Source organism: Theropithecus gelada, chromosome 3 (assembly GCF_003255815.1).
Source record: "Theropithecus gelada isolate Dixy chromosome 3, Tgel_1.0, whole genome shotgun sequence".
In the NCBI taxonomy this organism is placed as follows: domain Eukaryota; kingdom Metazoa; phylum Chordata; class Mammalia; order Primates; family Cercopithecidae; genus Theropithecus; species Theropithecus gelada.
Window position 1 is genome coordinate 166393780 of NC_037670.1, and position 12533 is coordinate 166406312.

The 12533-nt window shown below is 39.8% G+C and overlaps 2 protein-coding genes across 2 annotated transcripts; both read left to right on the plus strand.

Annotated features, from left to right (window-relative positions):
• The first annotated feature begins 652 nt into the window (after nucleotides 1–652).
• Nucleotides 653–2066, plus strand: LOC112621504 (putative olfactory receptor 9A1). Its single transcript, XM_025380963.1, has one exon. The coding sequence runs from the start codon at nucleotides 1122–1124 to the stop codon at nucleotides 2064–2066; it is 945 nt and encodes a 314-aa protein (XP_025236748.1). The 5' UTR covers nucleotides 653–1121.
• Nucleotides 2067–10544: 8478 nt separating this feature from the next.
• Nucleotides 10545–12152, plus strand: LOC112621781 (olfactory receptor 9A4-like). The gene is given in 1 exon segment (XM_025381184.1): nucleotides 10545–12152. A coding segment is annotated over 1 exon segment (933 nt). The 3' UTR covers nucleotides 11478–12152.
• Nucleotides 12153–12533: the final 381 nt, after the last annotated feature.

Genomic DNA, 12533 nt, shown 5'->3' on the forward strand with positions numbered 1-12533 from the left:
GGTGCTGGTTGCCTGCCTTCTGTGAGAAGACACATTTACTGAGGACAGGAGCAAGGGAGCCTTTCTTCCCAAGATAGGGAGGAAGAAAGGAGTAATCCATGCAGGGAACCAGCTGACCAGTAGATTGAGAGCTCCTCAGTCCTTGCCCTCGAGAATTTACAGAAATTCCTCAGGAGACTTCCCTATCCTCGCTCTCACCGGCACATCAGCACATAGCAATGATGATGAAAGTAAAGCAGAAGCTTTAAAATAAATATCCTATAAATGGAACCTACATTCTGATGAAACAAAGAAATCAAGTAACCAGCTCAGGGGCGTTGGCCAGGAAAACTTTTGTATAGAACATGATACTGGAGCAGGAATTTACAAGACAGAAAATACTTGGCAGACAGAGTAGTTTAGGAGCTTCCAGGTGGAAGGGAGTTAGTGGTAGAAGGGAACACACTGTGGTCCTGGAGGCTGACTGCTGGCTGTTCAGAGCAGAGTGGGAGGCAGGTGAACTGAGCATTGAGGGTGCAATGGTGCATGCTGGGCAGGGTACAGGTTCTCATGTCTACAGTATGGCACTGGGGACTGGGATCATCAACGCAATTTTCTTGGCATATTGTGCATAGTTAGAAAAATTGCCTCTAAACTGGGCATGGTGGCTCATACCTACAATCCCAGTACTTTGGGAGACTAAGGAGGGTGGATCACCTGAGGTCAGGAGTTTGAGACTAGCCTGGCCAACATGGTGAAACCCCATCTCTACTAATAATACAAAAAAATTCGCTGGATGGGGTGGCACATGCCTGTAATCTCAGCTACCCAGGAGGCTGAGGCAGGAATATCTCTTGAACCTGGGAGGTGGAGGTTACAGTGAGTCAAGATCGTGCTATTGCACTCCAGCCTGGGTGACAAGAGTGAAACTCCATCTCAAAAAAAAAAAAAAGAAAAGAAAAATTGCCCTTGACCATATACTGGGAATAATAGAAGATGAACGCCTACCATTCTAGTCATGGTGTGCAGCCTGTGAGCAGAAGGGGGATTTCAGAACAGTTTCTACTTCTGTTGAGATGGGAAACCATATTAACTCATTTTTTTTCCTCTAGATTTCAGAAGGGAAAAGCACTCAGAAGTAAATGTTGGGGAATTGCTCTAGCACCACTGAATTTTTTCTCTTAGGCTTCCCTGGCTCCCAAGAAGTACGCCGTATCCTTTTTGCAACCTTCTTCTTCTTGTACACAGTGACAGTGATGGGAAACACGGTCATTATCGTCACTGTCTGTGTTGATAAATGTCTGCAGTCCCCCATGTATTTTTTCCTGGGTCACCCCTCTGTCCTGGAGATCCTGATCACATCCACCGCTGTCCCTTTTATGCTCGGGGGGTTGCTGCTTCCAGGCACTCAGATCTTATCTTTGACAGCCTGTGCTGCACAGCTATATTTATATCTTTCTTTGGGTACCTCGGAGTTGGCATTAATGGGAGTGATGGCTGTGGACCGTTATGTGGCTGTGTGTAACCCTTTGAGGTACAACATCATTATGAACAGCAGCACCTGCAGTTGGGTGGTAATTGTGTCATGGGTTTTTGGGTTTCTTTCTGAAATCTGGCCAGTTTATGCCACTTTTCAGCTTACTTTCTGCAAATCAAATGTGTTAGACCATTTTTACTGTGACCGAGGACAATTGCTCAAAGTATCCTATGAGAACACTCTTTTCACAGAGTTTATTCTTTTTCTAATGGCTATTTTCATTATCATTGGTTCTTTGATCCCTACAATTGTCTCCTACACCTACATCATCTCCACCATCCTTAAGATCCCGTCAGCCTCTGGGCGGAGGAAATCCTTTTCCACTTGTGCCTCCCACTTCACCTATGTTGCGATCGGCTACGGCAGCTGCTTGTTTCTCTACGTGAAACCCAAACAAACACAGGCAGCCGAGTATAACAGGGTAGCGTCACTGCTGGTTTTAGTGGTGACCCCTTTTCTGAACCCTTTCATCTTCACCCTGAGGAATGACAAATTCATACAGGCCTTTGGAGATGGCATGAAACGCTGCTGTCAACTCCTTAAAAATTAAGTCTGTCCTGAGTACAGTTCAAATCCTCATCATGGATTTGAGTAATCTGATAGTACTAATTGAAACAAAATGATCATTCTCAAAATCAAACAGCTCATGATCTACAGTGGGTATGTAAGCTATGACATGGCTTCAATTTATATTAAATTCTTTTTCCATGGAAGATCACCTCATTATTTTTTAAATAGATATATAAATTTATTAGCCCTCCGTACTTATAATGCATGTTGTAAAATAAATGTGAGAAGTGTAAACATCTGAAAGGTGTTCAGTGTTTTGAACCCTTTGACCTGATAGTGGGAAAAACAAGAGAAGTGTGATATATTTTCTTTTTCTTTTTTTTTTTTTTTGAGACAGAGTCTTGCTCTGTCACCCAGGCTGAAGTGCAGTGGCTCGATCTCAGCTCACTGCAACCTCTGCCTCCCGGTTTCACGCCATTCTCCTGCCTCAGCCTCCCAAGTAGCTGGAGCTACAGGTGCCCGCCACCGGGCACGGCTAATTTTTTTGTATCTTTTAGTAGAGATGGGGTTTCACCATGCCAGGATGGTCTCGATCTCCTGACCTTGTGATCCATCCGCCTCGGCTTCCCAAAGTGCTGGGATTACAGGCGTGAGCCACCGCGCCTGGCCAAGTGTGATATATTTTCTTACATCTGACATATATATTTGATCCTAGGTGCTAAGATTATCTTCCTCTATATTGCCATATGGTTTCAAGGTGTTGTCTTATTGTGTAAACTCACCAGTACTTCTCTGAGTAATCTCAGGACCAGCACAAGCTTCAAACTTTCCTTGTTGATTCCTGCTTGCAGTGTCCAATAGCGATAGTGCCTTTCTTTGGGTTTTTCGATTGGCGTTTGTAAGAGTGAACTCACTCCTCTACCCTAACTGCCTAGCAATCTTAAGGCTGAATGTGTGCTCTTACAGGTGCATCTCAAATTGGTGGACCTTCTCAGGTGTGGATGGAAGATCTTAGAGAGAAGCATTTTATCTAATGTCACCCACGTCATTATGCCAGCTTCAAATGAGGGAAGGAAATGGAGCTGTGTTCTGTCTGGGAGGTGATGTGATAAGGGACAGCTGGGCTTTCTGTGTCTTTGGGCTGAGGGTGGAATGGAGAGAGGGCAGAGGGAGCCCCTTTTCCTGTGTCTTACACATTCTTCAATCCTGAAATAGCACTTTTGTCCTCAGTGCTCCCTTCGCTCTCCCACTTCCTGCTCAGTTTCTTTCTGAATTCCTTTTTGCGTCTCTCTCTGTGACTACCAGATTCATTTGTTTGTTTCTTTTCCCCCTTGTTTTCTCACAAAACCCAAGTTTACCAAGCTGCCTTCTAGCTCTACACTGAACTCCCTTAATTCCTGTATCTCAGTTCCTGTATTGTCCCATCCTCTCCCTAGTTCCTGTCATATTCACAATTTGCAATTAATATTTCTGTATTGCATGACACATTTTTCTGCATCATTACACAAGTGATTACACAAGTCTGGTGGCAACCCAAATGGACATCAAAAGATAACCACTTATATATTTTATGGGACTTTCCTTCAGTTGCTGTTATATGAGGGTTGGAAACATGAGGGTTTTCTGTATCAATAGAAAGCAACTGGGATTTCAGTGGCTGTAATCCCAGCACTTTGGGAGGCTGAGTGGGCAGATCACAAGGTCAGGAGTTCGACACCAGCCTGACCAACATAATGAAACCCCGTCTCTACTAAAAATACAAAAATTAGCCGGGCGTGGTGGCGTGCACCTGTAATCCCAGCTTCAGTATCACTTTGGGAGGCTGAGGCAGGAGAATCGCTTGAACCCGGGAGGCAGAGGTAGCAGTGAGCTAAAATCGTGCCATTACACACTATCCTGGGCGACAGAGTGAGACTCTGTCTCAGAAAAAAAAAAAAAATATATATATATATATATATGTGTATGTGTGTGTGTGTATATATATATGTATGTGTGTGTATATATATATATCTCCAAGATATACTGTTGAGTAAGAAAAGTGAAGAAGAGAAAATGTTTATTTGTTTCCTTTTTGTAAGAACAAAGTACAACTTAATTTATATTCATATTTGCATATAGTTGCATAAACATCTGAGAGGGAAACCAGGAAATGGGTTACCTTGGGGATGTGTTTTTGGGAATGACATTTATAGGAATGGTCTGTGAAGGAAAACTGTTTATGGTACAGCTGTGTACATTGCTTTCACTTCTACTTTACAATAATGTCATACTATCTCAAAAATAAAAGACTTCATTCTGCTTCTAATTGCCAAGGAAAGTTTGCTTGTTTATCCACATAATAGATTGTAACAAAGGAGATATTTTGGCAGAAGGGTCTTTATTAACTCTGAATATTTTGTAAAGTTTCCCTGGAGCTAAGTAGGATAAATGGAAGAATAATAAGGGAGAAGAGTTGGAGCTTCACATTTTTCTTATCCTGAGGCCTTCACTACTTTTATAAAAATATAGAGATATTCTTTAGCCATTGTGGGTATTACTTATATATCTTATGTATGTTGAAAATATATTTTTTAATCTGTTTTTTGACTTTTTAGTTTTTAATGAAATCTTGTCATGTAAAAGTATTAATTTTCCTTTTGTCAAATTAATAATTTCTTTTGTGTTTGTATGTGCATATATTGTTAACTAATTTTTTATTCAAAAGATTAAAAAATTGTCTTTTAAAATATCTAGGGCTGAGCGCAGTGGCTCATGCCTGTAATCCCAGCACTTTTGGAGGCTGAAGCAGGCAGATCACTTGAGGTCAGGAGTTTGAGACCAGTGTGGCCAAAATGGTGAAACCCTGTCTCTACTAAAAATTTTTAAAAATTAGCCAGGCGTGGTGGCATGTGCCTGTAATCCCAGCTACTCAGAAGGCCAAGGCATGAGAATCACTTGATCCTGGGAGGCAAAGGTTGCAGTGAGCCAAGATCACGCCACTGCACTCCAGCCTGAGTGACAGAGTTAGACTCCGTCTTAAAAAAAAAAAATCTATATGGTTTGACAATGTAGATGCAGTAGGACAATGTTTTTAAAAAGAGAAGAATGGGGATAGTATATACAAATATATATATTTTATTATATTTTATATTCTAGGGTACATGTGCACAACGTGCAGGTTTGTTACATATGTATACATGTGTCATGTTGGTGTGCTGCACCCACCAACTCGTCATTTACATTAGGTATATCTCCTAATGCTATCCCTCCCCTCTCCCCTCACCTCACAACAGGCCCCAGTGTGTGATGCTCCCCCTCCTGTGTCCAAGTGATCTCATTGTTCAATTCCCACCTATGAGTGAGAACATGCGGTGTTTGGTTTTCTGTTCTTGTGATAGTTTGCTGAGACTGATGGTCTCCAGCTGCATCCATGTCCCTACAAAGGACACGAACTCATCCCTTTTTGTGGTTGCATAGTATTCCGTGGTGTATATATCCCACATTTTCTTAATCCAGTCTGTCACTGATGGACATTTGGGTTGATTCCAAGTCTTTGCTATTGTGAATAGTGCCGCAATAAACATATGTGTGCATGTGTCTTTATAGCAGCATGATTTATAATCCTTTGGGTATATACCCAGTAATGGGATGGCTGGGTCAAACGGTATTTCTAGTTCTAGATCCTTGAGGAATTGCCACACTGTCTTCCACAGTGGTTAAACTAGTTTACAGTCCCACCAACAGTGTAAAAGCGTTCCTATTTCTCCACATCCTCTCCAGCATCTGTTGTTTCCTGACTTTTTAATGATTGCCATTCTAACTGGTGTGAGATGGTATCTCATTGTGGTTTTGATTTGCATTTCTCTGATGGCTAGCGATGATGAACAATTTTCGTGTGTCTGTTGGCTGCATAAATGTCGTCTTTTGAGAAGTGTCTGTTCATATCCTTTGCCCACTTTTTGATGGGGTTGTTTGTTTTTTTCTTGTAAATTTGTTTGAGTTCTTTGTAGATTCTGGATATTAGCCCTTTGTCAGATGAGTAGATTGCAAAAATTTTCTCCCATTCTGTAGGTTGCCTGTTCACTCTGATGGTAGTTTCTTTTGCTGTGCAGAAGCTCTTTAGTTTAATTAGATCTCATTTCTCTTTGGCTTTTGGCTTTTGTTGCCATTGTTTTGGCTTTTGTTGCCATTGTTTTAGTCCAAATCTGTCACTCAGGCTGGAGTGCAGTGGCGTGATCTTGGCTCACTGCAACCTCCGCCTCCCAGGATCATTGTTTTGCCATTGTGTTTGGTGTTTTAGACATGAAGTCCTCGCCTATGCCTATGTCCTGAATGGCATTGCCTAGGTTTTCTTCTAGGGTTTTTATGGTTTTAGGTCTAACATTTAAGTCTCTAATGCATCTTGAATTAATTTTTGCATAAGAAGTAAGGAAGGGATCCAGTTTCAGCTTTCTACTTATGGCTAGCCAGTTTTCCCAGCACCATTTATTAAATAGGGAATTCATTCCCCATTTCTTGTTTTTGTCAGGCTTGTCAAAGATCAGATGGCTGTAGTTGTGTGGTATTCTTTCTCAGGGCTCTGTTCTGTTCCATTGGTCTATATCTCTGTTTTGGTACCAGTACCACGCTGTTTTGGTTACTGTAGCCTTGTAGTATAGTTTGAAGTCAGGTAGCATGATGCCTCCAGCTTTGTTCTTTTGACTTACGATTGTCTTGGCAATGCGGGCTCTTTTTTGGTTCCATATGAACTTTAAAGTAGTTTTTTCCAATTCTGTGAAGAAAGTCATTGGTAGCTTAATGGGGATGGCATTGAATCTATAAATTACCTTGGGCAGTATGGCCATTTTCAGGATATTGATTCTTCCTATCCATGAGCATGGAATATTCTTCCATTTGTTTGTGTCCTCTTTTATTTCATTGAGCTGTGGTTTATAGTTCTCCTTGAAGAGGTCCGTCAAATCCCTTGTAAGCTGGATTCCTAGGTATTTTATTCTCTTTGTAGTAATTGTGAATGGGACTTCATTCATGATTTGGCTCTCTGTTTGTCTGTTATTGGTGTATAAGAAGGCTTGTGATTTTTGCACATTGATTTTGTATCCTGAGACTTTGCTGAAGTTGCTTATCAGCTTGAGGAGATTTTGGACTGAGATGATGGGGTTTTCTAAGTAGACAATCATGTCATCTGCAAAGAGGGACAATTTGACTTCTTCTTTTCCTAATTGAATACCCTTTATTTCTTTCTCTTGCCTGATTGCCCTAGCCAGAACTTTCAACACTATGTTGAATAGGAGTGGTGAGAGAGGGCATCCCTGTCTTGTGCCAGTTTTTAAGGGTAATTCTTCCAGTTTTTGCCCATTCAGTATGATATTTGCTGTGGGTTTATCATAAATAGATCTTATTATTTTGAGATACATTCCATCAATACCAAATTTATTGAGAGTTTTTAGCATGAAGGGCTGTTGAATTTTGTCAAAGGCCTTTTCTGCATCTATTGAGATAGTCGTGTGGTTTTTGTCTTTGGTTCCGTTTATATGCTAGATTATGTTTATTGATTTGTGTATGTTGAACCAGCCTTTCATCCCAGGAATGAAGCCCACTTGATCATAGTGGATAAGCTTTTTGATATGCTGCTGGATTTGGTTTGCCAGTATTTTATTGAGGATTTTTGCATCCATGTTCTTCAGGGATATTGGTCTAAAATTCTCTTTTTTTGTTGTGTCTCTGCCAGGCTTTGGTATCAGGATGATGTTGGCCTCATAAAATCAGTTAGGGAGGATTCCCTCTTTTTCTATTGATTGAAATAGTTTCAGAAGGAATGGTAGCAGCTCCTCCTTGTGTCTCTGATAGAATTCGGCTGTGAATCCATCTGGTCCTGGACTTTTTTTGGTTGGCAGGCTATTAGTTATTGCCTCAATTTCAGAGCCTGTTATTGGTCTCTTCAGGGATTTGACTTCTTCCTGGTTTAGTCTTGGGAGAGTGTATGTGTCCAGGAATTTATCCATTTCTTCTAGGTTTTCTAGTTTATTTGCATAGAGGTGTTTATAGTATTCTCTGATGGTAGTTTGGATTTCTGTGGGGTCGGTGGTGATATCCCCTTTATCATTTTTTATTGTGTCTATTTGATTGTTCTCTCTTTTCTCCTTTATTAGTCTTGCTAGCGGTCTATCAATTTTGTTGATATTTTCAAAAAACCAGTTCCTGGATTCATTGACTTTTTGAAGGGTTTTTTGTATCTCTATCTCTTTCAGTCCTGCTCTGATCTTAGTTATTTCTTGCCTTCTGTTAGCTTTTGAATGTGTTTGCTCTTGCTTCTCTAGTTCTTTAAGTTGTGATGTTAGGGTGTCAATTTTAGATCTTTCCTGCTTTCTCTTGTGGGCATTTAGTGCTATCAGTTTCCCTCTACACAGTGCTTTAAATGTGTCTCAGAGATTCTGGTATGTTGTATCTTTGTTTTCATTGATTTCAAAGAACATCTTTATTTCTGCCTTCATTTCATTATGTACCCAGTAGTCACTCAGGAGCAGGTTGTTCAGTTTCCATGTAGTTGAGTGGTTTTGATTGAGTTTCTTCATCCTGAGTTCTAGTTTGATTGCACTGTGTTCTGAGAGACAGTTTGTTATAATTTCTGTTCTTTTACATTTGCTGAGGAGTGCTTTACTTCCAACTATGTGGTCAATTTTGTAATAATTGTGATGTGGTGCTGAGAAGAATGTATATTCTGTTGATTTGGGATGGAGAGTTCTGTAAATGTCTATTAGGTCTGCTTGGTGCAGAGTTGAGTTCAATTCCTGGATATCCTGTTAACTTTCTGTCTCATTGATCTGTCTAATGTTGACAGTGTGGTGTTAAAGTCTCCCATTATTATTGTGTGGGAGTCTAAGTCTCTTTGTAAGTCTCTAAGGACTTGCTTTATGAATCTGGGTGCTCCTGTATTGGGTGCATATATATTTAGCATAGTTAGCTCTTCTTGTTGAATTGATCCCTTTACCATTATGTAATGGCCTTATTTGTCTTTTTTGATCCTTGTTGGTTTAAAGTCTGTTTTATCAGAGACTAGGATTGCAACCCCTGCCTTTTTTTGTTTTCCATTTGCTTGGTAGATCTTCCTCCATCCCTTTATTTTGAGCCTATGTGTGTCTCTGCACGTGAGATGTGTCTCCTGAATACAGCAAACTGATGGGTCTTGACTCTTTATCCAATTTGCCAGTCTGTGTCTTTTCATTGAACCATTTAACCCATTTACATTTAAGGTTAATATTGTTATGTGTGAACTTGATCCTGTCATTATGATGTTAGCTGGTTATTTTGCTCATCAGTTGATGCAGTTTCTTCCTAGCATCGATGGTCTTTACATTTTGGCATGTTTTAGTATATGCAAATATTTAAAAAATGTTTTCAGTAATTATATTCAGGAATATAGCATTCATATTTTATAACTGTTGCATGTGTAATGTCAGATAAAGCAAATGAATGTTTAGTGAATATTCTAATTTTAAATGTAATATAGAGGAGCTTAGGGAAAGTCGTTAGAGTCTTCTGTTTAAATTATATGTATGATGGATTCATGGTTAATCTATCTGCCTATCTACCACCCATTTACCTATTTACCTGCTGGCTTTGTCCACTCAAAATTCCAATAACATTGACCATTCCAATAAATATCATCATTCCTAGGTTCAGATTGTTGTATTGCAATCATTTTTCTTGGTGTGAGAATCTAGGGCTTCTTGGAGAAATGACTGATTCCAGATTTAGAACAGGAAACCTGTAAGAGAAGCTAGAAACAGATGAATATGTTCAATTGCACCATGTGGATGAAATTAGCAAAACCGACATTATGGAAAACTCTAGTGTCAAAATACCTGAGTTCTTCAACAAGTAGATTGGAAGAAAGTGAATGGGCTATACAGAGAATCTATCAATTAAAATAGACTTAAAGCATATGGAATTACAAAATGGACAACACTAAGTTATAATGCATAACGATTCAAACTAGGATGATTAAACTATTCAGGAAAGCAAGGCAGTAATTTCTTAAAGGTTGAGAATTGTAGTTTCTGCTGATGATAGGAGCATTGCAATTGTAATGGAACACACAAATGGATTTATGTGACTGCTATCAAACTTCTGTTTCTTGATCTTGGTAGTGATTGCAATTATTATGAAGTGGTTCACCTTGTAACAGTCATACATCATGGAAGCAGACAGGGTGGCCGGTAAGAGCGGAGTTGGAGGCAGATGTCCAGTGTATTGAGAAAGAGTGCATGCTAGGGTGGGTTGGTTTTCATGTTTATTATTTGGTATTCATGACTGGATTTCATCTTCTTGAACATACACATTTATCTTTGTAAGATATATATTCTTCATGAAGTATTTGACATCAACCTTGTGTAGAAAATAGTAGAGACAAGTTATGGAGTTGAGGAGCAGGAGAGGAATGTTTTTCAACCTGAAGTGCCCTTAATCTTTTTAGAATAGAAGCAGTTGTTCTCCCTCTTTTGGTCTCTAGATTTCACAAGGAACAAGGGCTTAGAACTAAATGTTGATGAATTACTCTAGTGCCACTTAATTTTATCTCCTTGGTTTCCCTGGCTCTGAAGAACTACATTATATCCTTTTTGCTATATTCTTCTTTTTCTACTTGGTGACATTAATGGGAAACATCGTCATCATCGTGATTGTCTGTGTGGATAAACGTCTGCAGTCCCCCATGTATTTCTTCTTCAGCCACCTGTCTGCCCTGGAGATCCTGGTCACAACCATAATTGTCCCCGGGATGCTTCTGGGATTGCTGCTCCCTGGGACGCAAACAGTATCTTTGTCTGCCTGTGTTGTCCAGCTCTTCCCATACCTTTATATGGGGACATTACTTGGAGCAATGGCTGTGGACTGTTATATTGCTGTGTGTAACCCTTTGAGGTGCAACATCATTAGGAACAGACACACCTGCAACTTTGTGGTTCTTGTGTCATGGGTGTTTGGGTTTCTTTTTCAAATCTGGCCAGTCTACGTCACGCTTCAGCTTACTTACTACAAATCAAATGTGGTGAACAATTTTTTCTGTGACCGAGGGCAATTGTTCAAACTATCCTGCAATAATACTCTTTTCACGGAGTTTATCCTCTTTTTAATGGCTGTTTTTGTTCTCTTTGCTTCTTTGATCCCTACAATTGTCTCGTACTTCTACATCATCTCCACCATTCTCAAGATCCCGTCAGCCTCTGGCCGGAGGAAATCCTTCTCCACTTGTGCCTCCCACTTCACCTGTGTTGTGATCGGCTACAGCAGCTGCTTGTTTCTCTACTTGAAACCCAAGCAAATGCAGGCAGCTGATTACAATCGGGTAGTTTCCTTGATGGTTTCAGTAGTAACTCCTTTCCTCAATCATTTCATCTTCACCCTCCGGAATGATAAAGTCATAGAGGCCCTTCGGGATGGCGTGAAATGCTGCTGTCAACTATTCAGGAATTAGCCTTGCTCTGAGACATTTTACATGATGAAGCACTTAGTATGGATTCTAGAATAATCTGAAAAGAACTTGCTCATCTTTGAACTGCATCATAATTATTACCATTATCAAATAATTAGTGTGCAACAAAAGACTTTTAAGTTACAGCTATGGTTTTTAATATGGTTAGTTGTTACTTGAAACTCAGTTTATTGTTTTTAAGACATGTCTTGCTATCTATCTAGCTATCTATCATCTGCCTTTCTTAAGATATAATGATTTCACAATTAAACTTTGAAAAATTAAATGTCAGAGATAGACTATCTATGTAGTCTAGAAAGTTGACTAGTGGTTGCTTAGGGCTGAGGGGAATGCAGACATAGGGTAGTGATAGCTAAGGAGTACAGGCTTTCTTTTTGAGATGATGGCTGTAAATATCTACGAATATACCAAACACCATTGAGCTGCACATTTTCAATGAGTTAATTTTATGGAATGTGAATTATATTTCAATAAAGCTATTGAAAATAGTATATTAGATGGTGAAGAAGTATTGTGAAGAAAAGTGAAACAGGAATGAAAGGGAATATCTCTTGCAGGAGTGTTGAAATTTCAAATAAGGTTTTCAGGGAAGGATTGAGAGAGGTAAGGTGGTGATACATTCGGAAACTTGTTAAAGAACATTCCAGGCATAGTGAGTAATAAGTGAGAGATCCTAGGGAAGGCATAGCAAAGACACTGAAATGGAGTGTGCAAAGGAGAAAGCAATTGCAGTCAGAGTGGTAACTGGAATGCAGACCATGTAGAGCCTTGTGAGTCTTTTTTTTTTCCAGGTATGCAAAAAGATAATATTATTTTACTTTTTTTTCTTTTTTTCTTATACTTTTATGTTCTAGGGTACATGTGCACAACATGTGCCATGTTGGTGTGCTGCATCCATTAACTTGTCATTTATATTAGTTATTTCTCCTAATGCTATCCCTCCCCCATCCCCACACTCCATGACAGGCCCTGGTGTGTGATGTTCCCTGCCCTGTGTCCAAATGTTCTCATTGTTCAATTTCCACCTATGAGTGAGAA

Excerpts from the sequence above, each read along its gene's own strand:
- LOC112621504 (XM_025380963.1), top strand. The coding sequence starts at position 1,122 with ATGTTGGGGAATTGCTCTAGCACCACTGAATTTTTTCTCTTAGGCTTC.